Source organism: Aquarana catesbeiana, linkage group LG10, assembly GCF_042186555.1.
Source record: "Aquarana catesbeiana isolate 2022-GZ linkage group LG10, ASM4218655v1, whole genome shotgun sequence".
NCBI classification, from domain to species: domain Eukaryota; kingdom Metazoa; phylum Chordata; class Amphibia; order Anura; family Ranidae; genus Aquarana; species Aquarana catesbeiana.
Window position 1 is genome coordinate 89,327,209 of NC_133333.1, and position 25,743 is coordinate 89,352,951.

Genomic DNA, 25,743 nt, shown 5'->3' on the forward strand with positions numbered 1-25,743 from the left:
GTCAGAGCAAATGAGAATCATGAGGTCAAAGGAACTGCCTGAAGAGCTCGGAGACAGAATTGTGGCAAGGCACAGATCTGGCCAAGGTTACAAAAAAAATTCTGCTGCACTTAGGGTTCCTAAGAGCACAGTGGCCTCCATAATCCTTAAATGGAAGATGTTTGGGATAACCAGAACCCTTCCTAGAGCTGTCCGTCTGGCCAAACTGAGCTATCGGGGGAGAAGAGCCTTGGTGAGAGAGGTAAAGAAGAACCCAAAGATCACTGTGGCTGAGCTCCAGAGATGCAGTCGGGAAATGGGAGAAATTTGTAGAAAGTCAACCATCACTGCAGCCCTCCACCAGTCGGGGCTTTATGGCAGAGTGGCCCAACGGAAGCCTCTCCTCAGTGCAAGACACGTGAAAGCAGCCCACATGGAGTTTGCTAAAAAACACCTGAAGGACTCCAAGATGATGAGAAATAAGATTCTCTGGTCTGATGAGACCAAGATAGAACTTTTTGGCCTTAATTTTAAGTGGTATGTGTGGAGAAAACCAGGCACTGCTCATCACCTGTCCAATACAGTCCCAACAGTGAAGCATGGTGGTGGCAACATCATGGTGTTGGGGTGTTTTTCACCTGCAGGCACAGGACGACGGGTTGCAATCGAGGGAAAGATGAATGCGGCCAAGTACCGGGATATCCTGGACGAAAACGTTCTCCAGAGTGCTCAGGACCTCAGACTGGGCCGAAGGTTTACCATCCAACAAGACAATGACCCTAAGCACACAGCTAAAATAACGAAGGAGTGGCTTCACAACAACTCTGTGACTGTTCTTGAATGGCCCAGCCAGAGCCTTGACTTAAACCCAATTGAGCATCACTGGAGAGGATCTGCAAGGAGGAATGGCAGAGGATCCCCAAATCCAGGTGTGAAAAACTTATTGCATCTTTCACAAAAAGACTCATGGCTGTATTAGATAGATCAAAAGGGTGCTTCTATGAAATACTGAGCAAAGGGTCTGAATACCATATGATATTTCAGTTTTTCTTATTTAACAAATCTGCAAAAATGTCAACAATTCTGTGTTTTTCTGTCAATATGGGGTGCTGTGTGTACATTAATAAGGAAAAAAAATTAACGTAAATGATTTTAGCAAATGGCTGCAATATAACAAAGATTGAAAAATTTAAGGGGGTCTGAATACTTTCCTTCCCCACTGTGTATGTGTATATATATTGAATGATGACTCCAATTCCTGCTCCACCACTAGTGTATACAAACTGGACCCTTGCCAGCAATATATAATGCAGGTGCCTTTGATAACTTGGGGTATCACCCGTTTTTATATAGCAGTTGAGAGGATTAACATATGTATGATGGATAGGACCAGCCACTGGCCTCACAGATTCCTTATCTCCTCTCCCCAGCAGCCAAGACTCAGAAAAGATATAGAATATCCAAAATAGTGTAATTTTGTTTTTTATTTAAAATAACGGATAAAAACAGTGATGCACTTACATGTTGAAGTGCTCAGGGCAGCACCAACATAAACTCATTGTTGTAGAAATCCAATTGAGGCTGTGCAAAAATGGAATTATACTATTTAGGATACAGGTGATACTCGAAAAATTTGAATATCGTGCAAAAGTTCATTTATTTCACTAATGCAACTTAAAAAAAGGTGAAACTAATATGAGAGAGACTCATTACATGTAAAGCAAGATAGTGCAATCCGTGATTTGTCATAATTGTGATGATTATGGCTTACAGCTCATGAAAACCCCAAATCCACAATCTCAGAAAATTAGAATATTGTGAAAAGGTGCAATATTCTAGGCTCAAAGTGTCCCACTCTAATCAGCTAGTTAAGCCATAACACCTGCAAAGGGTTCCTGAGCCTTAAATGGTCTCTGTTTGGTTTAGCAGGAAACACAATCATGGGAAAGACTGCTGATCTGACAGTTGTGCAGAAAATCATCATTGGCACTCTCCATAAGGAGGGAAGGCCTCAAAAGGTAATTGCAAAAGAAGTTGGATGTTCCCAAAGTACTGTATCAAAGCACATTAGTAGAAAGTTATGTGGAAGGGAAAAGTGTGGAGGAAAAAGGTGCACAAGCAGCCGAGATGACCGCAGCCTGGAGAGGATTGTCAGGAAAAGGCCATTCAAAAGTGTTGGGGACTTTCACAAGGCGTGGACTGAGGCTGGAGTCAGTGCATCAAGATCCACCACACACAGACGGATCCTGGACATGGGCTTCAAATGTCGTATTCCTCTTGTAAAGCCACTCCTGAACAACAAACAACGTCAGAAGCATCTTAAATGGGCTGAAGAAAAACAGACCTGGTCTGTTGCTCAGTGGTCCAAAGTCCTCTTTTCTGATGAGAGCAAATTTTGCATCTCATTTGGAAACCAAGGACCCAGAGTATGGAGGAAGAATGGAGAGGCGCACACTGCAAGATAAAATGGTACAGAAAGGGGAATTAGCGCTGTTCGTGAAAATAAAATATATGTTAGTGAGAGAATCTTTAATTTATAAAGCTTAATGTATCCAGTCCAAATTATAACAAAAGAACAAAACCAAGTGTATGTGTTATAAAACATAAGAGAAAATGAGAATGTGAACAGTGAAAAAAATATAATGACAGCAATAAAAAATGAAATCCTTAATATATAAAAGAGTGAATAAGGATATGTGAATGTGTCTACAATCACATATAACTCTGTGAATATGCAAAAAAACTTCACATAAAAAAACAAGTGCTTAATATCTGTGGTGTTACTTCCAATATGTACCGTCAATAAAAATATGACTGGAGGCACATGAACACCAATAGAAAATGTGTAAGCCAAACAAAAAATATTTTATGTAGGTTTATTATGACCAGAGAACAGAATGATGGAAATAAAAAGTAAATAATAATAAAAATGAGAAAATGAGAAAAAGTGAAAAAATGTAAATTATATATACACCTGACTGTTTTTGGGACTTTCTTTATATATACACAATCAATCAAATGTCCATTGGTAAGTGACTCAGTGTATGGAAAAAAATATGTAGTGACAGAGTCCCGAAACAATAGTTCAAATAACAATCTTTGAATGGTGGACTGTGCACACATAAAGCGTGACTCTTCAGTACTCCCCTCTTCCAACCGCCCTGCAGGGGTAACAGACATAAAAGCTGAATCCAGATGGAGAAGTCCCCCTGGGTAAAAAATCCACCTGGTGTCACACAGCTCCCAACAGCCTCTCTATGCGGTTACGGGTTCCTCGGCACTTTCGGATATCTGTACAGGGTGCATAGCTGTGGGAGGAACATAGCAGGCTCCACCCACTACAAGGTTCCTGCAGAAAACTATAGGAGGGGCCGGAGACAGACCAGTCACCTGGCACAAGAAGAGAGAGCAGAAATGACCAGTCTTTATTACAAGAAGCTCCTGCAGAGGCAAATTTTACACCGGATTACTGCACAGATCACTGCAGCCTCCAGCTGATCTCTCTATGCAGGGATACAATCCTCCACAGGAAGTGGCTCCCATGAGAGTCCGATATTGTTCTATGTACAATCCTTGTTTTATTGATTGCATGTAATATATATTAATTTTCTGAGATTGTGGATTTGGGGTTTTCATGAGCTGTAAGCCATAATCATCACAATTATGACAAATCACGGCTTGAACTATCTTGTATATTTCACCTTTTAAGATGCATTGGTGAAATAAATGAACTTTTGCACGATATTCAAATTTTTCGAATATCACCTTTATTCTATATCTTTTCTGGGTCTTGTCTGCTGGGGAGAGGAGATAAGGAATCTGTTGGGCCAGTGGCTGGTCCTGTCCATCATACATCTGCTGCAGTGACTGATAGTACTTGTAGTTCATTCATTCACAGAACTCTGTAAATTAATTACGTGGTCACGTGGGTGGAGCCCCGCACATGCGTCCGGTTTTTAAATTGTGATAGCAGGTGCAGGGAGAGGATACACTGCCTGCTATCACAGGGTAGGGATCAGGGAGTGTGAGCAGGTGCTGTGTTGTAACCTGTTAGACTCTAAATACGAGTATAACATGTGACAAAGGTGACTGTATCCTTTTGCTGACTTTTCTACTTACAAGAGAAAAGCAGCAGAAAAAATACAGTAAAAGCCATGCATGCATACACAGTTTGGCGGTAATGCATTCTATTGGCCAGAATATTAATGTGTTCTGGCCACTAGAATGCAGTAATGCATAAATGTGCCTAGTGCTAATGTGCATTTTTCAGCCCAAATGCTCCTCTTTAGAACAGGCAAGTGATGATGATGTTTTGTTATTTTGTTTTTTTTTTTCTGCCTCTAAATGCCGTTGTCTTTGAACTCTTGTAAACACTTGTGTGCATGGATATATAGGTTAGAATGGGGGTTGTTTAGAGTCAGAAAAAAAATGTCCAACACCTGTAAAGCAGGAGTTTTTAAGCTCAAGTGTGCATGAGGCCTAAAGAGGTTTTGAGTACTATTACAACACATTATCAATAGGGTAAACCTGACCTGGCTTCCAGCAATGGACATTTGGCATATATGCTTTGCTGAGGAGCCAATGAGACAAAGCTACCATTTGGGATATGAGTGAACACCCACTAAACATGAAGATACCACAGTGCCCTGGAGCCTCATGCGCAGAGAGCACTGATGGAAGCTGGTCACCTCTGTCCTGGAAAAAAATGCATGGTCATTTGGAACCCAGTGCTTTATAATGCACTAATTGCAACATATGATCAGAGTGCTTTTTCTGTTGCTCTGCTCATATTTGATGTACTCTGAAGGATATCCTAAAGCTAAGATGTTCTTCTGAAGTCCCTGGTGCCGGTCTGTTACTGATCATGGCTTTGCCCATTACACATACTTGTATTTGGCTTACTGTACTCATAATCTTACATTTTTTTTATATATCTATGTATGTGTGTGTGTGTGTGTGCGTGTGTGCGTGTGTGTGTGTGTGTGTGTGTGTATATATGTATATATATATATATATATATATATATATGTGTGTGTATGTATGTATGTATGTATGTGTGTGTATATATATATATATATATATATATATATATATATATATATATATATATATATATATATATATATATATAATAAAATAAAGAATGGGTATCTTTGCTCAGACTTTAGGTCCCATTCACATCCTGTGCCAAACACTTCCACCACCTGTACCATTCTAACTGAGCATGAAGGATATTGGAAAAAGGTATTCTATTTTGAATAGGAGAAACTTCAAAAAATCCTCAGCTGAGTCTCAGCAAGCAGCCTAAGTCCTCATTCACATGGGGCGATTAGCTGTGTTCCCTGTGCAGGGCCGTCTGTTAACACCATGGGAATGCAAGGGTGTTGCGTGCATCTCCATGCTGGCAGTCCAATAGATGTCTATTAGGACACATAGAAAAAAAAAAAGGTGGTAATGGGTGGAATGTCCTAATAGGTACGGCACCTCATCCCTAGACAGATAAGTAAAATAGGGCAGGGAAAAGGGGATTATAGCGGTGCCAAGAACGATTTTGGACTCAGCCCTGTAATTGGCTGTTAGCCCCTGTAGCCAATTACAGGGCTGAGTCCGACTTTCGTCCACATTTGCTTGTTGGCGGTTACTCCGTTACCCTGGGAGTTTGACACGGTATGTCTATGACATGGGGTCCGGGAAATTATAAGTCTAGGTCAGACCAAATTGTGATTCCCCTGTAGTCTAACTGCTCACTAAATATGAACTACGATACTTGTGCTATATGATTTATCCTCTTTTTTTCTTTTCCTTTTCAGTGTTTTTCTTTTAATTACTACCTGTTTATTCCCCTGATGAAGCCAATATATTGGCGAAACTAGTAGGGATGACTTGACCATCGACTACCTTTCAACATCACTGGTGTCGGTCAATAAATTAACTGTAAAGTGTTTCTTGCTCATTTTTATGACATTCAATGTATATGTATTTCCTATATATATAGCTCTTAACATTGTATATCAGTAAAGAATATATACTTTTTATCATTATTTGTGTTCTAAATTGTTCTTGGCACCGCTATTATCCCCTTTTCCCTGCCCTATTTTACTTATTAGGACACGTGGCTACATGGACACGGCCACAATGTCACAATTTGACATCCGTGTGCGCGTGGGTCCCCAAACACACACAGGATGAGTTTGGGGGGAGCTGTGTCCAAGCAGCCACGTGTCCCAATAGACAATGGGACTGCTGGTATGGGGATGCACATAACATCTGTGCATCCCTGTATCCCTGTGCTGGTAAATGATGACCCTGTGGGGGGCACACAGCTAATCTCCCATTGTGAACGAGGATTTGGACTACCTGTCTGCTGTAACTCAGCTGAGGGTTTTTTTTTTTTTTTTTTTTTTTTTTTTACATTTCTCCCATTCAAGTTAAATAAAAGCTTTTCTAATATCCTCCTTGCTCAGTCAGAGGGTGCAGGTGGTGGAAGCGTTTGGCACAAGATGTTCAGTTCTGAGAATCTCTAGAGACTGAAGGCTTATACATAAGGTTTACTGAATTTAGTTTCTTTAGCATAATATGAGATTAATAAACATTAGTGAACTGTCACTTTTCATTTTAGATTAGTTTTGAAAACAAGCATTCTATGCAAGCAACCTAATGCCGACTTTGCCACATTCTATCTCCACAATGCTGGAACTCCCTGAAAGTCTGAACTTCAAGGTGTGGGCAAAAAACACACTCTGCCTATTCTACAATTCAGTGCTATGTGCTTGAGTGACCCATCACCAGACTTCAGTACTGTCACAGATGGGGTGTCTGGCTAGCCCTATGCTAATATGGATTTTCATACAATTATTCACTTAGAATATTCAGAGGATCCAGAAGTGCATTGGGGTGCAGGTGATATGGTGAAGTTAAGCTGGCCTTAGATGGATCGAAGTTCAGCAGGTATCTGTCAAATTTCAGTCTGTGTTGCCATTCCTGTTCGATCATTGGACGTTGATCATTGGAAAGTTTTCTCTTTAGAGGCTGCGGCCGCTGATCAGTGTAATCTGACAGCAGCGGGAGTAGATTTTCTCTAAACTGAACCTGAACTAAAATTAGGAGAAAATTGCTATCTTATAGGAAACATTTTAAAATGTTTAATGTGCCTAAGTAATAACCTGAAAAATCGAACTTTTCCTTGGAATTTCTTGAGAAAAATAGCAATGCACTTCCTGACAATGTGAACATGCCTTGGCACTTCTAATCACATATTGGTGTGATGTCATTCAGGCTCCGTTCACATCCAGGCTTATGCGGGCGACAATCGTGATAGAATTGTGTGACGCCCATCGCTCAAAAGAAGCTCATGTACTACTTTTGGGCGACAGGCGTGCCGCGATTCTGTTCGCATGTTTTTTTCTGCGATTGTCGCCCGACGAATGGCGGGAAAATCGCGCCGGCTTTGGGGTGCTTTTGAAATAGACGGGCAACGCATCGGGCACGCATGGGTGTCCCACAATTTGCCGCTATTGCGAAGATGTGAAAGGAGCCTAGGTGCACTGCTAGTCTCAGGGATATTGAAGTGACATTTAGTGATTTCACTTTTGTACTGCTTACTGTTCTTTCTGGAGAGAAATCTGTACCTGGGTAGCTGCTGCTCAAGACTCTCCCTGCCTTTGTCTCATCCATTCTGTAGATGTGGGTGTCTGCATCCACTCCTACTTCTTGGCAATTACCCAGCCTGTCATCAGTGGGCAGGTTATAAGCTGTCAAAACCTTCTTTGCCATGCTGGTCGCCTCCAAAAAGTCCATAATGGGGGAAAAGATCAACTGCCGGGAGCCCACGGGCAATACTGGCAACTACTCCTTTGCCTTAGCTTACTTTTTCTGGGCATGTCTTGCACAATATAGGCCTTTTTAATCAGTTGTAGCTAATGTCTCAGAATAGGAGCAATTTATATTATGATTGCTTTATATTGGGAAATATTAACAAGTCCCATGCAGGTTTCTTTACGGAGGATGCTATTTCAGGGAGATGAGGCAAATGATCCTGGGAATCCTAAGTCCAGAGCTGCTCAGGAATTGCTTGGATCTTCCCATCTGCTGTTTTCTTTGGCAGCTGCTCATTTCAGTCATCTGATGAGTAGGATGGAAAGGCTGAGTTATTGTCAGAACATCTCGGTGTATATCTTGCTTGTTTTTTTATTTGTCTTTCCCAAATTCCATGGAAGCCACAGATGTGACAGGAGATAATGTCACTTTTTAATGCTCCAAATGTTTCCCGATTAAACATAAACCTGCAGAACCATGTTGGCAACATTTATATGGCCTAGCTCTTGGGGTGTTTGCCTAATAAACTGTATTCTGAACGTGTGCGATTTTCATTGTTTAACGGTTGCTTTTGTATAGGCTGTTGGATTCCTTTATACAGTGGAAAGTATTCACAGCGCTTCACTTTTTTCACTATTTATGTTACAGCCTTATTCCAAAATGGATTGAATTCATTATGTTCCTCAAAATTCTACAAACCATACCCCATAACGACAATGTGAAAGAAGTTTGTTTAAAATCTTTGCAAATGTATTAAAAATGGAAAAAATCATGTCCATACCTATTCACAGCCTTTGCTCAATACTTTGTTGAAGAACCTTTGGCACCTGGCTGGGACACTCAGGCACATTCACAGAGTTGTCCTGTAGCCACTCCTTTGTTATCTTGGCTGTGTGCTTAGGGTCATTGTCCTGTTGGAAGATGAACCTTCACCCCAGTCTGAGGTCCATAGTGCTCTGGAGCAGGTTTTCATCGGGGATGTCTTTGTATATTGCTGCATTCATCTTTCCCTCAATCGTGACTAGTCTCCCAGTTCCTGACGCTGAAAAACATCCCCACAGCATGATGCTGCCACCACCATGCTTCACTGTAGCTATGGTATTGGCCAGGTGATGAGAGGTGCCTGGTTTCCTCCAGACATGATGCTTGCCATTCAGGCCGAGGTTAATCTTTGTTTCATCAGACCAGAGAATTTTGTTTCTCATGGTCTGAGAGTCCTTCAGGTGCCTTTGGGCAAACTCGTCTGGCCACTCTACCATATGGGCCTGATTAGTGGAGTGCTGCACAGATGGTTGTTCTTCTGGAAGGTTCTCCTCTCTCCACAGAGAAACGCTGGAGTGACCATCGGGTTCTTGGTCACTTCCCTGACTAACGCCCTTCAACCCCGATCGCTAAGTTTGGCCGGGCTGCCCGCTCTAGGAAGAGTCCTGGTGGTTCCAAACGTCTTCCATTTGAATGATGGAGGCCACTGTGCTCATTGGGGACGTTCAGGCTGCATTCACACCTGAGCATTCCATTTTACAGCAGAAAGTTTTTTGCCGCAATTTTTACCGTGGGTTTTGCCGCGATTTTGTACAGGTCAAAAGGTCACCAATGTAGAAAGCAGAAAAACGCCTGTAATCTGCCCAGAAAGAAGCTTGTGTACTTTTTTTGAGCTTCAGGCGTTTTGCTTCAGGTGACAAAACGCTCAGATGTGAACAGGTGCCATTGAAATGAATGGGATTATGCTTGGGTGTTTTTCAGGCATTTTTTCGGGCGTTTTACGAGCTGAAAATGCTCAGGTGTGAATACAGCCTTTGCTGCAGCAATGTTTAGGTACCCTTCCCCAGATCTGTGCCTCAATACAATCCTGTCTCGGAGGTCTACAGACCATTCCCTAGACTTCATGGCTTGGTTTGTGTTCTGACTTGCTCTGTTAACTGTGGGACCTTGTATACACAGTTGTGTGCCTTTCCAAATCATGTTGAATCAACTGAATTTACCACAGGTGGACTCCAATCAAGTTATAGAAACATGTCGAGGACGATCAGTGGAAACAGGATACACCCGAGCTTAATTTTGAGTGTAATGTAAAGGCTGTGAATACTTATGTACATGTTTTTTTGATTTTTTTATTTTTTTTATAAATTTGCAAAGGTTTCAAAGAAACTTCTTTCATGTTGTCATTATGGGTTATTGTTCGTTGAATTTTGAGGAAAATAACTAATTTAATCCATTTTGGAATAAAGCTGTAACATAACAAAATGTGGAAAAAGTGAAGGACTGTAAATACTTTCCAGATGCACTGTAGTAAGTGTGAATTGAATTTTCTGTTAACTATTTCCTGTAGAGCTGGAAGATTCTCTTCCAGAATCATTTAACCAACAGATATTAGGTAGCTGGGTTAATAATCAGCACTAACTTAGCCACTTATTTGTGTTTCTTAAATAGCCAAAATCCTGCAAAATGTATTTTTGACTTATTGCCTTGAATCTCCATGGAGGTCAGTTAAAGGGAGTGCATATTCTTACTAGGCTTTTTAGATTTACATATGATAAAGACCAGCTTGTAGTTAATAGTGTTGCCAGTGTGTGCAAATGTAGTAAAAACCTTGTTTCTGTGTATAGTTTGTAATTATTTACAGTGGGGACAATAATTATTTGATCCCCTGCAGATTTTGTAAGTTTTCCCACTTACAAAGAAATGAAGAGTCTGATTTTTATTATAGGTGTATTTTAAATGATGGAGACAGAATATCAATCTGAAATCCAGAAAAAAACACGATACAAATGTTATAAATTGAGTTGCAGTTCAGTAAGTAAAATAAGTATTTGATTCCCTACCAACCAACAATAATTCTGGCTCCCACAGACTGGCTACAGTATATGCTCATGTGGTACACAGAGTAGTTCTGTTAATTTAGGAAGATGCTCAGAATGACAACCCGTTATGTGTATAAAAGACACCTGTCCACAATATTTCTTTCTTCCATTCAAACCTTGCCATCATGGGCAAGATCAAAGTGCTGTCAAAGGACATCAGGAACAAGACTGTAGACCTGCACAAGGCTGGAATGGGCTGCAGGACCATCAGCAAGTAGCTTGGTGAGGAGACAACTGTTGAAGCGATTATTCGCAAATGGAAGAAATACAAAATAACCGTCAATCGCCTTCGATCTGGAACTCCATGCAAGATTTTGCCTCAGTAAGGATGATCATGAGAAAAGTGCTACTCGGAGCTTGTGGATGATCTCAAGCCAGTTGGGACCACAGTCACCAAACAAACCATTGGTAACACGATAATATGCCGCCATGGACTGAAGTCTTGCAGCGCCCGCAAGGTCCCCCTCCTCAAGAAGACACATGTACAGGCCCGTCTGAAGTTTGCCAATGAACATCTAAATGATTCGGGGAAGGATTGGGAGAAAGTGCTGTGGTCAGATGAAACCAGAATTGAGCTCCTTGGCATTAACTCGACTCGCCGTGTTTGGAGGAAGAAAAATGCTGCCTGTGACCTTAAGAACATGCCAACAGTCAAGCACGGAGATGGAAACATTATGCTTTGGGGCTGTTTCTCTGCTAAAGGTACAGGCCGACTTTTCCGCATTGAGGGGCTAATGGACGGGACCATGTATTGTAAACTCTTGGATGAGAACCTTCTTCCCTCAGCCAGAACACTGAAAATGGGTCGTGAATGGGTCTTTCAGCATGACCATGACCCAAAACATTCCGCCAAGGCAACAAAGGAGTGGCTAAAGAAGCACATTCAAGTTATACTAAAGTCTCGTTTATTTTTAAATAAAAAAAAAAAAATGTTCTACTTACCTGCTTTGTGCAGAGGTTTTGCACAGAGCAGCCCAGATCCTCCTCTTCTCTGGTCCCTCGCTGGCACTCCTGGCCTCTCCCTCCTGCTGAGTGCCCCCACAGCAAGCAGCTTGCTATGGGGGCACCCAAGCCGAGCCGCTGCTCTGTGTGTCCATTCAGACACAAAGCCGTGGCTTGGCCCTGCCCCCTCACTCTCCTCATTGGCTCACTAACTTTGACAGCAGGGGGAGCCAATGGCGCCCACTGCTGTCTCAGCCAATGAGGAGGGAGAGTCCCAGACAGCTGATACTCTCGTGCAACATCGCTCGATTGAGATGGGACTCAGGTAAGTATTGGGGGGGCTGAGGGGATCTGCTGCACAGAGAAGGTTTTTATCTTAATGCTGACTATAGAAGCACTTTAAGGTCATGAAGTGGCCTAGCCATTTCCCAGACCTTAATCCTATAGAAAATTTATGGAGGGAGCTGAAACTTTGCGTTGCCAAGGAACAGCCAAGAAACCTTAAAGATTTATAGAAGATCTGTAAAGAAACGTGGACCAAAATTCCACCTGAGATGTGTGCAAACCTGGTAACCAACTACGAGAAACGTCTTACCTCTGTGCAAGCCAACAAGGGTTTCTCCACCAAGTACGAAGTCATGCTTTGCTTGGGGATCAAATACTTATTTCACTTATTAGAATGCAAATCGATTAATAACTTTGTAATGCGTTTTTCTGTTATTCTGTCACTCACTGTTAAAATAAACCCACCGTTAAAATTATAGACTGATCATTTCTTTGTCAGTGGGGAAACGTTCAAAATTAGCAGGGGATCAAATACTTTTTTCCCCTCACCGTGCCTTACAGAAGAACTGTAATGTACTTAGAGTACAGTAGGCAGGAGTATAAATGTGAAACACAGTGAAGGGAATTTGTTTGGTTAAGCTTTGAAAACAAAAGATAAGAGCTGATTGGTTGCCATACACAGCTGCTTTTGCTCTGTGTGTCTGTAGTGCAAGGGTCAGGAGTGTGTAACACACAAGGTACTTTACAGCGTGCAACCAAATTAACCTCGCTTAGGCCCCTTTCACGCGGGGCTGTCCGTTTTTACTACTCCGCTTGCTCAGCGGGGATCGCTCCGTTGATCCCCGCTGAGCCGGCGGATGACAAGTCCGTGTCTGCACTCTGTGCAGGGACGGCCCTGTCAGAAAATCTGTCGTCCCCCCCCCCCCCCCCCCCCCTCCAGTGGGGGGATTGGATGATTACGGACCGCCTGTCCGTTTTCATCCGATCCGCTAGACGGATGGAAAATAGGACATCCATCTGTCTGGATTTTGCGGAGCGGATCGGGTGTCAGCGGACATGTCACCGCTGACATCAAACTCTCAATAGAGCTGTATGGTGCGACTGTTCAGATCCACCTGTAATAACTGACAGGCGGATCTGAATGGTCCGTCTGTGTGAAAGGGGCCTTACCAATACAGATCATCCCCCCTCCCAGCCTACCCTCTCTGTTCAAATCCCCCAATACAGACTCCCCATCAAGCTCACCAGCACAGACTGGACCAGAAATTTAGCACTCTGAAAGAGTTTGGCCACCATCCCTTCCGTTCTTTGGTTACTCTGCATTGTGTAGGTATCTCTTTCTGGTCAACAGAAGCCGACCATTAGACCTGGTTCTGTCGAACAGTCCCAGCATTCAATCAGCACATGCAGCCGGCTGCAATGGCTGCAGCGCTGATCTGTGTATTCTGATGGGGGGGGGGGGTGGATCTGAGTCCCCAGCCTTGTGTTGTGTATGTCGGTTTTTAGTTTTGTTTTTTGTTCAGGACAAAAGATTGTGGATGTTAAAATGTCCCTGTCACTCGTATAATTTAGGAATCGTGAAAGGTTTAGGTATCAGTGTTTCCAAAAAGGGGAGCAAGAGAGCTTTTTATTGCCTGACTCAACGACCTGTACAGTCTGAGTATTTCCATGCTTGCAAACTGCCGAATGAGGGATTCTTAATACAGGAGTCTTTTGCTTCCAATGCTGCCTGGCCTAACAGGGACAATTTTGTTTTTTGTTTAAGTTTACTCATGCCATACACATAGGGGTTGATTTACTAAAGGAAAATCTGCTTTGCACTACAAGTGCACTTGTAGATCTGAAGGGAAGATATGAAATGAGGGGAAGCTCTGCTGATTTTATCATCCAATCATGTGCAAGCTAAAATGCTGTTTTTTTTTTTTTTTTTACTTGCATGTCCCCCTCAGATCTACAGCGACTGCACTTCCAAGTGCACTTGTAGTACAAAGTGGATTTGCCTTTAGTAAATAACCCCCATAGTCCCTTTCTAAGAGCGTTACATTTGTTTCACCAGTTCAATCATGTTTTTTAAAGAAAAAAAGGATCAGTTTCTTATTAGTTTCTCATCAATTTTTGCATCAGTTTTTTTTACATCCACTACCAGTGCAAAAACGAACTGTTTGTCCATTTACGTCCTATTTTCGTCTGTTAAGGTTTTTGTAATGGAAGAAAGATAGGGCTTTGATTCAATGTGAATGGATGATCATCTGTTTTTCTATAGAGGTGCACTGACAAACGAAACACCCATGTGAAAGGGGCCTTAAGAGCCTCTCATTGTGTCATTTCCCATTTAATAAATTAAGGAGTGTGTTATAGAGTTCATCAAGAAGTTCAAAGGGTTATGTAGAACCTCTGCAGGGGAAGATTCCATACAACCAGAACTTATATGGTTATTTCCTGGTATTTATAGGACATTGCATTATAGTTGTAACCTTTTATTGTTTTCCCCTAGATTTTGGGTTCAGTAATCGTTTTACTCCAGGACAGTTGTTAAAGACTTGGTGTGGCAGTCCCCCATATGCAGCGCCAGAACTATTTGAAGGAAAGGAGTATGAAGGACCCAAGGTGGATATATGGGTGAGTAGAAAAGTCTATGTTCAAAGGGTTATTGGTAATACAGTGGCAGCACATTGCCAAGCTAACCTTTGCCAGAATCACTCGATTTGTAATCCTGTTTTTGTGTGGGCTGAGCACTGATAAAATGCAGGTTACTAAATTTAACCACTTGAATACCAGCCTGTAATAGCCCTTTGTTACCATCGCGTTTGTCGGTTTCCAGTGCTGTGAAACTATTTCAATTACTCTGAAATTCATTATTTTTGGAGGAAAGTGAGTTTTAAGGAAAGTGAATTAAAAATTTTGTAGAACCACCTGTTTCCCTCACTTTCTGGTAAAATTACAAGCATGCAAAGTGCAAAACACCCCACCTTTTTTGGGGAAATTAGGAAACGTGCGGATATCTGGAGGGGAGGGATAAAACATGTCATCCATTCATTCATTAATTCCTGTCACCTCCCCTTCCCCCCTTCCTCCATTGTAGGATATAAACACACATATTTGACATCATGTAGAGGTACAGGGTTGCTCGGATCGGCTCTGTATGTGTGCAGAGCTATCCAAGGTTGGCTCAGTTCACTAGCATCAGTGTATGGAACGTGACCATGTAAAAGGAAGTTTACACTTTTAGGTTTACATTTATTACTGGCTGTGTCCCTGTCAGTGAAAACTTAGTGTCACTAAACCCATATCATAAAAAACTATCAATAAATGCTGTATTACATGCTGTTCATACTCAGTTACTGTGGGATTTGTTTTCTGTATCCTGCAAAAAACCTGGTTGATCCTGCTGCTCTCTATCTCCACCTTCTGTTCATGTCCCCAATTAAGCTAGGGATTTTGCAGCTGTGATGGCTGTGACAGACTCACCCGGGACAGAGGCTTTTGGAGGGGACTGAATGCTAGCCTCTTGCCTACCGACTATGGGCCCTGGCATTTGAGGGAGCTACAAGCATTTAGGAAGATATTCTGTTATGTAATGCAAAAGGACATTATTAAGGAGGCCATGATGGTCTCTGCAATCTTGGGACTCATAGCAGATGTATGTGAAGGAATGCTGAATAATGTGATCTGGAAAGCCCTGGGTCTCCTCTTGTCTACTAGTGTGGCTTCTAAGAGTATTTCACCCATTGTTTGTGCTAATTAACCTTGCTATTGTATGAAGGAGTTGTGTGTTGATATTTATGATAATATGTATTGTATAGTTGGTAAGCTAGGAGACGTGAAGTCTACCCTGAGGGGTCATATCTCTGAGTCATCTAGTCTGGGTAAATAATTTAGTAAACTAGCTCATGTTAATTTAGGTTTCTGGTTACAGGTGTATTGTATTAGAGTAACATGAGCGGGAGGGAGGAACCTCCTCTTTTACTGTATATAATACTTGTATTTTGGCTCTAATAAAAGAGTCCATGTTCATCAACTAAACAAGTATCGTCTTGTTTTGTGCTTGTGAACGGTTGGAATATCGGATATCTATATTCAGACTGGGAGGAAGCGGTATATGATGAAAGCACTCAAGCGTAGTGTGGGACGTTTCGTTACAGTGGCAATTCTGCACATGCTCAGTTTTAAATGACTTTCTATGCTGAGCATTTCCTTCCTATCACATCTGAGCAACCCATGTGACTATAGAGTCACTCAGCTGGGCGTATAGACAGTGGTAAATGACAGCCCACTAACTTTCTCCTCCTCCATGCGCAGTAACCATTTAAACACAATGGGGGGCGGAATATTACTTGTAGATTGATAGAAGCTTCACCTCCCTCTTATTCTAAAACACACTGGAGGGGTGTGACACAGCCTGTGTCAGGCAGAAATCTGCCAACACCATGTTATTTTCACAAAATAATAAAGATTTAATCCAAAATGTATATTTGTATGCCAATTTAAAACTGTTTATTGATATTAAATATTTATTTTTACCCTGTATTCAAAAGGCGTTTTTTTTGTTTGTTTGTTTTTGTTTTGTTTTTTGTACATGTGACCAGCAGCAGAGGACTCGACTCCTCCTGCTTATGTTTCCCTGCAGACAGGCTGGGGAAGATCTGGGTTATGTGACAGCTGTATATCAGTTAGGAAAAGGGTACTTTATTTTTTATTTAAAATAATTACAGCACCTTCATTCATATACAGAAATAGAAGGAACAATGTAAATTAAACAGTGTGTGTTTAGTATCACTTTAACTAGTGGGGAAAAAAAACAGAAAAACAAACTAGCAGTTTTCAATTATTTCCTCATCATATGCAAAACTAAAACAAACTGGTGGGACTGATATGCAGGCACCATTTGTATTCTGTTGGCCAATCTTGTAGGATGCAGAGCGCTGAAGGCACCTGAGAACATGCAGGGAGAGGAAGAAGTTCTGCCTGATGTGGTATATTGTTGTCCTGTTGTGCCTAAACTGACCACTAAACTTCCTTACCATTATTGACTATGCATTTATATTCGGTCTCTCTGAATTTTTTCCTAAGTAGTTACATGAAAAAAGGTGGATTGAAAAAAAGACACAAGTCCATCTAGTTCAACCAATAAAAAACAAACAAAAAAAAACAACCATACAATCCCATATACACAATCCTATACCCACAGTTGATCCAGAGGAAGGCAAAAAACTGTAGCAAAGCATGCTCCAATTTGCTACAGCTGGGGAAACGCACAAATCCCGGTTTTCTCAGGGGAGAGGAGAGATTGTGTGTTCATACTAAGTATCTCTCTCCTCCCCTAGTCAGTCCCATCCCCCCTACAGTTAAAACACATCTAGGGAACACAGTTAACCCCTTGATCCCCTAGCCCCCTAGTGTTAACCACTTCCCTGCCAGTGGCATACAGTAATCGGTGCATTTTTATAGTACTGATCGCTGTATAAATTGTCAGTGGTCTCAAAAATGTGTCAAAAGTGTCCAATTTGTCCTCTGCAATATCGCAGTCCCAATAATAATCGCAGATTACTATTAAAAAAACAATTTTTTTTTTAAATTGGGATATTTTATTATAGCAAAAAGTAAAAGATATTGTGTGTTTTTTCAAAATTGTCGCTCTTCTTTTGTTTATAGCGCAAAAAATAAAAACTGCAGAGGTGATCAAATACCACCAAAAGAAAAACTCTATTTGTGGGGAAAAAAAGGACGTCAGTTTTGTTTGGGTGCAACGTTGCACGACCGCGCAATTGTTAGTTAAAGCGACGCAGTGCAGAATCGCAAAAAATGGCCTGGTCATTGAGCATCCAAATCTTCCGGGGCTGAAGTAGTTAAAAGCAATCTACTGAGCTGGTCAGAATCACATTTTTCACAGCTCTTACTGTGAAGAAACCTTTCCATATTTGGAGATGAAATCTGCTTTCCTCTAGATGTAGCATGCCCCCTTGTCCTCTGTGATTATCTTAAAGTGAATAACTCAACACCAAGGTCACTATATGGACCCTTTATATATTTGAACATGTTGATCATATCCCCCCTTAATCTCCTCTTCTCAAGAGTGAATAAATTCAGTTCCTCTAATCTTTCCTCATAGCTGAGCTCCTCCATGCCTCTTATCAGTTTGGTTTCCCTTCTCTGCACTTTCTCCAGTTCCCCCATATCCTTTTTGTGAACTGATGCCCAAAACTGAACTGCATATTCCAGATGAGGTCTTACTAATGATTTGTACGGGGTCAAAATGATATCTCTCTCTCTGGAGTCCATGCAAGAAAGGATTTTGCTCACTTTGGAAACAGCAGCTTGGCATTGCATGCTTTTATTAAGCTTATGATCTACCAAAACCCCCAGATCCTTCTCCACTATGGATTCCCCCAGTTGTATTCCCCTAGTATGTATGATGCATGCATATTCTTAGCCCCCAAGTGCATAACTTTACTTTTATCAACATTAAACCTCATTTGCCACATAGACGCCCAATTAAAAAGTGCATTGAGGTTGACTTGTAATTTGGAGACATCCTGTAAGGACGTTATTCCACTGCATAGCTTGGTGTCATTTGCAAACACTGAAATTGTGCTTTAAATCGCAGACCCGATATCATTTATAAAGTCATTAAAAGGTAAGGGTCCCAGCACTGAACCATGAATCCGTGCTGTCTGTTGCTTAAAATATCAGTAGTGCTCCCCAGGGTGCGAGGAAACGTTCACAATTTGCATGATAATGTCTTTGGGTTCCCACTTTCACAACAATTGTAAAATCAAGCCATTGATTTGGGTGTCAGGTTAGATTTAAATAGGCAAGTCAGTATTGTTTTTTGAAGTTCCACATCTCTTTAACTTCCTTTTTTTTTTTTTTTGTATCTCCTTCATTCAGAGCTTGGGAGTGGTCCTGTATGTTCTGGTCTGTGGTGCTCTCCCTTTTGATGGAAGCACATTACAAAATCTACGAGCCAGAGTCTTGAGTGGAAAATTTCGGATTCCCTTCTTCATGTCCACAGGTATAAGTTTTTTATATTTGTGTGGTTGTTTTCCTCAAATGTGTTAAAGTTTTTATTATTTTTATAAAAATCAAGCTATCACTGATGATGTAAACTTGCTTTTTCCAATGGAATCCCTTAACCACTTGCCGACCGCCTCACGTCTATATACGTGAGCAGAATGGCACGGGCAGGCAAAATCACGTACCTGATACGTGATGCCTTCCCACGGGCGGGGGGTCCAATCGGACCCCCCCCCCCCCCGGTGCCATAGGCGGTTGGCTCTTGTTCGTGGGCGATGAGAGGTCAGGGGGAGGCCATCCATTGATGGCCACCCCCTCCCGATCGCTCCCAGCGAATCAAATGCTTCCTTTCCCTCTGTAATGTAAACAGAGGGAGAGGAAGTGATGTCATCTCTCCTCGAGCCGGTCTTTTCGATCCGGCGCCGAGGAGAGAAGACATCCAAGTAAGTTGCACCAACACTACACTTCCAGTAGAACACGCAGGCACACTTTTCACCCCCCTATCACCCCCCTGTACCCCCTGTCACACTGACACCAATAGCAGTTTTTTTTTTTTTTGCATTGGTGTCAGTTTGTGACAGTTATAAGTGTTAGGGCAGTTAGGTTAGCCCCCTTTAGGTCCAGGGTACCCCCCTAACCCCCCCTAATAAAGGTTAACCCCGTGACCAGTGTTGCTAAGCAATCGTTTTTCTGATCGCTGTATTAGTGACACAGGTGACGCTAGTTAGGGAGGTAAGTATATAGGTTCGCTGTCAGTGTTTTAGAGCGACAGGGACCCCCATATACTACCTGCTAAAGGTTTTAACCCCCTGATTGCCCCCTAGTTAACCCTTTCACGAGTGATCACCGTATAACTGTTACGGGTGACGCTGGTTAGTTAGTTTATTTTTTTATAGTTTATTATAGTTTTAGGGCACCCGCCGTTTATTACCTTATAAAGGTTTAACCCCCTAATTGCGCGGCGGTGATATAAGTTACGTTTTTAGGGTCAGATAAGGTCTGCGTCGCCCCAGGCAGCGTCAGGTTAGCGCCAGTACCGCTAAAACCCACGCACGCAGCATACACCTCCCTTAGTGCTATAGTATCTGAGCGGATCGATATCTGATCCGATCAGATCTATACTCCCCAGCAGTTTAGGGTTCCCCGAAACGCAGTGTTAGCGGGATCAGCCCAGATACCTGCTAGCACCTGCGTTTTGCTCCTCGGCCCGGCCCAGCCCAGCCCACCCAAGTGCAGTATCGATCGATAACTGTCACTTACAAAACACTAAGCACACATAACTGCAGCGTTCGCAGAGTCAGGCCTGATCCCTGCGATCGCTGATAGTTTTTTGGTAGCGTTTTGAATCAGTCGCTAACAGTCAGGAGCTTTTTTGCCTGTGAGTCTCACTAGTGTACCCCTAAATTTAGAGCCCAAAATGGCAAATCGAAGGTACACTAGTGAAGAGGCCTACACGTTTCTGAGCATGACAGATAGTGAAGAGGAAGTCACTCATCTGTCAGATTCAGGCTCAGAATACGATCCTGTAGAGGACAGCGGCTCCATGACAGATAGCTCTGACGACGGAGTTGTGGTCCCTGCTAAGGTCAGGTGTACCAGACCCCGAACTTCTTCTGTCCTTGAAGTGCAAGAACCGCAGGGCTCTCGTATGGAGCAGAGAAGTACTAGTGCCGCTATTCCTTCTGGTGAACTGGCAAGCACCAGCGGCCTAGTACACCCTGGTCGTACATCCAGCACTGCAGTAACACTTGGTGACGTGGCGAGTCCCATAAGTGCAGTTCAAGCTGGCGAGGTGGCAAGCACAAGTAGTGTCTCGCTGCCACCAAGAAGACGAACACAGGCCCGTCGTGCCCATAGTGCCCTTCCTGCTGCATTCGCCAATCCGAATTGGGTACCCACCACTTCTGCAGCACCCGTACTTCCTCCTTTCACTGGCCAACCCGGAATTCAGGTGGAAACAGTTGACTTTATGCCACTAGATTTTTATTCGCTGTTTTTCACCGAAGATCTCTATAGATCTATTGTGGACCAAAGCAATTTATACGCTGGTCAACACATCGCCACTAATCCCAAGTCCTCCCTTGCCAGAGATTGAAACCCAATTACGGTTTCCGAATTTAAGATCTTTCTGGGCCTTTCCCTCCTCATGGTCTTGAATAAAAAGAGTGAGTTGCGGTCATATTGGTCCACTGACCCAATTTACCATTCGCCCTTGTTCTCTGCTTCCATGGCCAGGGCACGATACGAGCAGATTTTGCGATTCATGCACTTCAACGACAATGAACTCTGTCGTCCTCGTGGAGACCCTGGATACGATCGGCTCTACAAAATTCGGCCCCTCGTAAACCACTTCAACCAACGTTTTGCAGACTTGTTTACTCCCCATCAAGTTGTCTGCGTTGATGAGTCCCTGATTAAGTTTTCTGGCCGCTTGTCATTCAAACAGTACCTTCCCAGCAAGCGTGCCAGATACGGGGTCAAGATGTATAAGCTCTGTGACAGGGCCACAGGCTATATATGTAGTTTTATGGTTTACGAGGGCAAAGATAGTCACGTAGAGCCGACAAACTGCCCTGACTACATAGGAAGCGCTGGCAAGATAGTGTGGGACTTGGTGTCACCCTTATTCGGAAAGGGGTACCACTTGTACGTGGACAATTATTACACGAGCGTGCCACTTTTTAGCCACCTTTTTGATCATCAGATTGGAGCATGTGGCACCGTGCGACCTAATCGCCGGGGCTTTCCCCAGCGGCTTGTAGATTCCCGTCTTAGGCTGGGGGAGAGAGCCTGCTTGCAGTGTAATAACTTGCTCGCTATGAAGTGGAGGGACTTACCTCCCTTCATGCAGACACGACGGTCCAAATTCCTACGGCGACTGGTGTTGTGGAGAAACCCCTCTGTGTCCACGAATATAACCTTAATATGGGAGGGGTGGACCTCAACGACCAGTTGTTGGCGCCGTACCTAATTGCCCGTAAGGCCAGACGCTGGTACAAAAAAGCGTCTGTTTATTTATTTCAATTGGCTTTGCTGAATGCTCATGTGCTATACAGAGCTTCAGGACAGACTTGATCCTTCCTTAAATTCCAGGAAGAGATTGTCAGAGCCCTTCTGTTTCCAGACGGTGCTCCACCTCACCTTCCCCAACCAAATGCAGTAAGCTGGCTGCATGAGAGGCATTTTCTTTATGCCCTCCTGAGTACCCCTACCCAACGAACCCCCCAAAAAAGATGTCGTGTCTGAAGCAAGCGCGGATTTAGGCGTGACACCCGGTATTATTGTCCCCTCTGTCCTGGCAATCCTGGTCTTTGCATTGGTGAATGTTTTGAACGCTACCATACATTAGTGGAGTATTAGCGTAGGGTACAGCACTGCACAGACTAGGACACACTTTCACAAGGTCTCCCAAGATGTTGTCGCATTTTGAGAGACCCAAACCTGGTACCAGTTAAAAAAGTTAAAGTTACAAAAAAAACAAAAAAAAGTAAAAAAAAAGAAAAAAACACAAAAAAATATATAAAATAAAAAAAAACAAAAATAGTTGTTCTTTTATTGTTCTCTCTCTATTCTCTCTCTATTGTTCTGCATTCTATACTGCAATGTTTTATTGTTATGTTTTTATCATGTTTGCTTTATAGGTATGCAATTTTTTTATACTTTGTTTTTTTTATTGTTAACCACTTTTTTGTTTTCAGGTACGCCATTCAGCTGCAGAGCGGATTTATTTATCTTGACAACAACAGCGTTTGCTCCCACGATACATAAAGCCGTGACTCCAGCGCTGTCGGAGGTGATTTCACCACCACAGTTACATACTTCAGCATATATGCCGAAGCGTGGGGGCAGCAATGGGTAGAGGAGCGATTTGCTCCTGCCTTTTGCGGGAGGATGCCCCCATGCTTCGGCATATATATACGGTGCATGTATGCCCATCATTAGAAGTGGGTGGATGAAGGGAGGTATTCTAATGGTGGGCATACCCACCGATTAATATCTTTTTTTCGTTCAGCCCACAGGCTGCATGAAAAAAAAGTTTACAATGTATGCCCAACAAGGACCAGCAACGTACTGGTATGTTGCTGGACTTTGAGTGGTTATACCAGAATGATGCCTGCAGGTTTAGGTATCATCTTGGTATCATTCTTTTCAGCCAGCGGTCGGCTTTCATGTAAAAGCAACCCTAGCGGCTAATTAGCCTCTAGACTGCTTTTACAAGCAGTGGGAGAGAATGCAGCCGGTGATTCAGCCAGCTGACCATAGAGCTGATCAGAAACCAGAATGGCTCCAAACATCTCTATGGTCTAAGAAACTGGAAGCTACGAGCATTTCATGACTTAGATTTCGCCGGATGTAAACAGCGCCATTGGGAAAGCATTTTATCACACCGATCTTTGTGTGGTCAGATGCTTTAAGGGCAGAGGAGAGATCTAGGGTCTAATAGACCCCAATTTTTTCTAAAAAGAGTACCTGTCACTACCTATTGCTATCATAGGGGATATTTACATTCCCTGAGATAACAATAAAAATGATTAAAAAAAAATAAAAATGAAAGGAACAGTTTAAAAATAAGATAAAAAAGCAAAAAAAAAAAAAAAGCAAAAAAAAAAAAAAAGCACCCCTGTCCCCCCCTGCTCTCGCACAAAGGCGAACGCAATCGTCAGTCTGGCGTCAAATGTAAACAGCAATTGCACCATGCATGTGAGGTATCACCGCGAAGATCAGATCGAGGGCAGTAATTTTAGCAGTAGACCTCCTCTGTAAATCTAAAGTGGTAACCTGTAAAGGCTTTTAAAAATGTATTTAGTTTGTCGCCACTGCACGTTTGTGCGCAATTTTAAAGCATGTCATGTTTGGTATCCATGTACTCGGCCTAAGATCATCTTTTTTATTTCATCAAACATTTGGACAATATAGTGTGTTTCAGTGTATTAAAATTTAAAAAAGTGTGTTTTCCCCAAAAAATGCGTTTGAAAAATCGCTACGCAAATACTGTGTATTTACTGTTCAAAGTAATTTTTTTGCAAAAAAAAAAAAATTTTTCATGTACACAAAAAGTGTCAGAAAGGGCTTTGTCTTCAAGTGGTTAGAGTGGGTGATGTGTGACATAAGCTTCTAAATGTTGTGCATAAAATGCCAGGACAGTTCAAAACCCCCCCAAATGACCCCATTTTGGAAAGTAGACACCCCAAGCTATTTGCTGAGAGGCATGTCGAGTCCATGGAATATTTTATATTGTGACACAAGTTGTGGGAAAAAGACACTTTTTTTTTTTTTTTTGCACAAAGTTATCACTAAATGATATATTGCTCAAACATGCCATGGGAATATGTGAAATTACACCCCAAAATACATTCTGTTGCTTCTCCTGAGTACGGGGATACCACATGTGTGAGACTTTTTGGGAGCCTAGCCGCGTACGGGACCCCGAAAACCAAGCACCGCCTTCAGGCTTTCTAAGGGCGTAAATTTTTGATTTCACTCTTCACTGCCTATCACAGTTTCGGAGGCCATGGAATGCCCAGATGGCACAAACCCCCCCCCCCAAATGACCCCATTTTGGAAAATAGACACCCAAAGCAATTTCCTTGGGGTGTCTACTTTCCAAAATGGGGTCATTGGGGGGGGGGTTGTACTGCCCTGCCATTTTAGCACCTCAAAAATTGACATAGGCAGTCATAAACTAAAAGCTGTATAAATTCCAGAAAATGTACCCTAGTTTGTAGACGCTATAACTTTTGCGCAAACCAATAAATATATGCTTATTGACATTTTTTTTTACCAAAGACATGTGGCCGAATACATTTTGGCCTAAATGTATGACTAAAATTGAGTTTATTGGATTTTTTTTTTATAACAAAAAGTAGAAAATATCATTTTTTTTTTTCAAAATTTTCGGTCTTTTTCCGTTTATAGCGCAAAAAATAAAAATGGCAGAGGTGATCAAATAACATCAAAAGAAAGCTCTATTTTTGGGAAGAAAAGGGCGCAAATTTCCTTTGGGTACAGCATTGCATGACCGCGCAATTAGCAGTTAAAGCGACGCAGTGCCAAATTGTAAAAAGTGCTCTGGTCAGGAAGGGGGTAAATCCTTCCGGGGCTGAAGTGGTTAATTTGTGGGTAAACACTAGTGGCATTTTGTTTGACATTTTTCCATTGTAAGAATGTTCATTTGTTTTTCTGATCATTAGTGGGGTCAAATTGACATTTGTTTTTGTTCAGTGTGTTGAAAATATTTAAAGGAGCAGGTTGGAAAATTTTACTTAAATGTAAGAATTTCTAATCATGTAATTTGATAAAGTCCATTCATTCAAAAATCTAATGTTGAAAGCAAATGTAATCTGGAAATATTTTTGAACGACATTCAAATGTTCTTAGAATTTTTGTACGGAATTTTACTAGTGTATACCCAACTTAATTATGTTCGTTCAACTTACTGGTCATCATTTACTTTAAAAAGGAACCGTGGTTCAGGGAGTGCAACAGCAACTCTTTTCATAATGAAAAGTATGCCAGCATACTTGCACATTGTGACAGTTACCTCTCAGTTTACCCTCCTCCTGCATGTGCATTACTCAAAGCCATAGCCAGTACTGTAGTAAACATCTGCATTCAGCACCCTCAGACATAAGCAGAATGATTTTTATAAAGCTTTAAACAAAGCTGCCTGATATTTTTAAATGCTTACTAAAAATTTGTCAGGGTACAGTGACAGTGTCTTCAGAAAGGCAGTTATACTTACCAAACCATCCTTTTTTTTTTTTTTTTTTGCACCACCACAGCCCTAGTTAACAGAGTGAGGCCTTCAGGTTTGAGAGAGCATGTGACCTCTCGTGTCACTTGAGCT

General features: G+C 42.1%; 1 protein-coding gene across 2 annotated transcripts in view; it reads left to right on the forward strand.

Annotated features, from left to right (window-relative positions):
- Window positions 1–25,743, forward strand: part of SIK3 (SIK family kinase 3) — a 309,635-nt gene that overhangs the window by 173,086 nt on the left and 110,806 nt on the right. For both annotated transcript variants that reach the window (XM_073602379.1, XM_073602380.1), the window contains exons 5-6: window positions 14,377–14,501; window positions 18,771–18,894. In XM_073602379.1, the coding sequence (XP_073458480.1) occupies window positions 14,377–14,501; window positions 18,771–18,894 (249 nt within the window). The remainder of the gene's footprint in view (window positions 1–14,376; window positions 14,502–18,770; window positions 18,895–25,743) is intronic.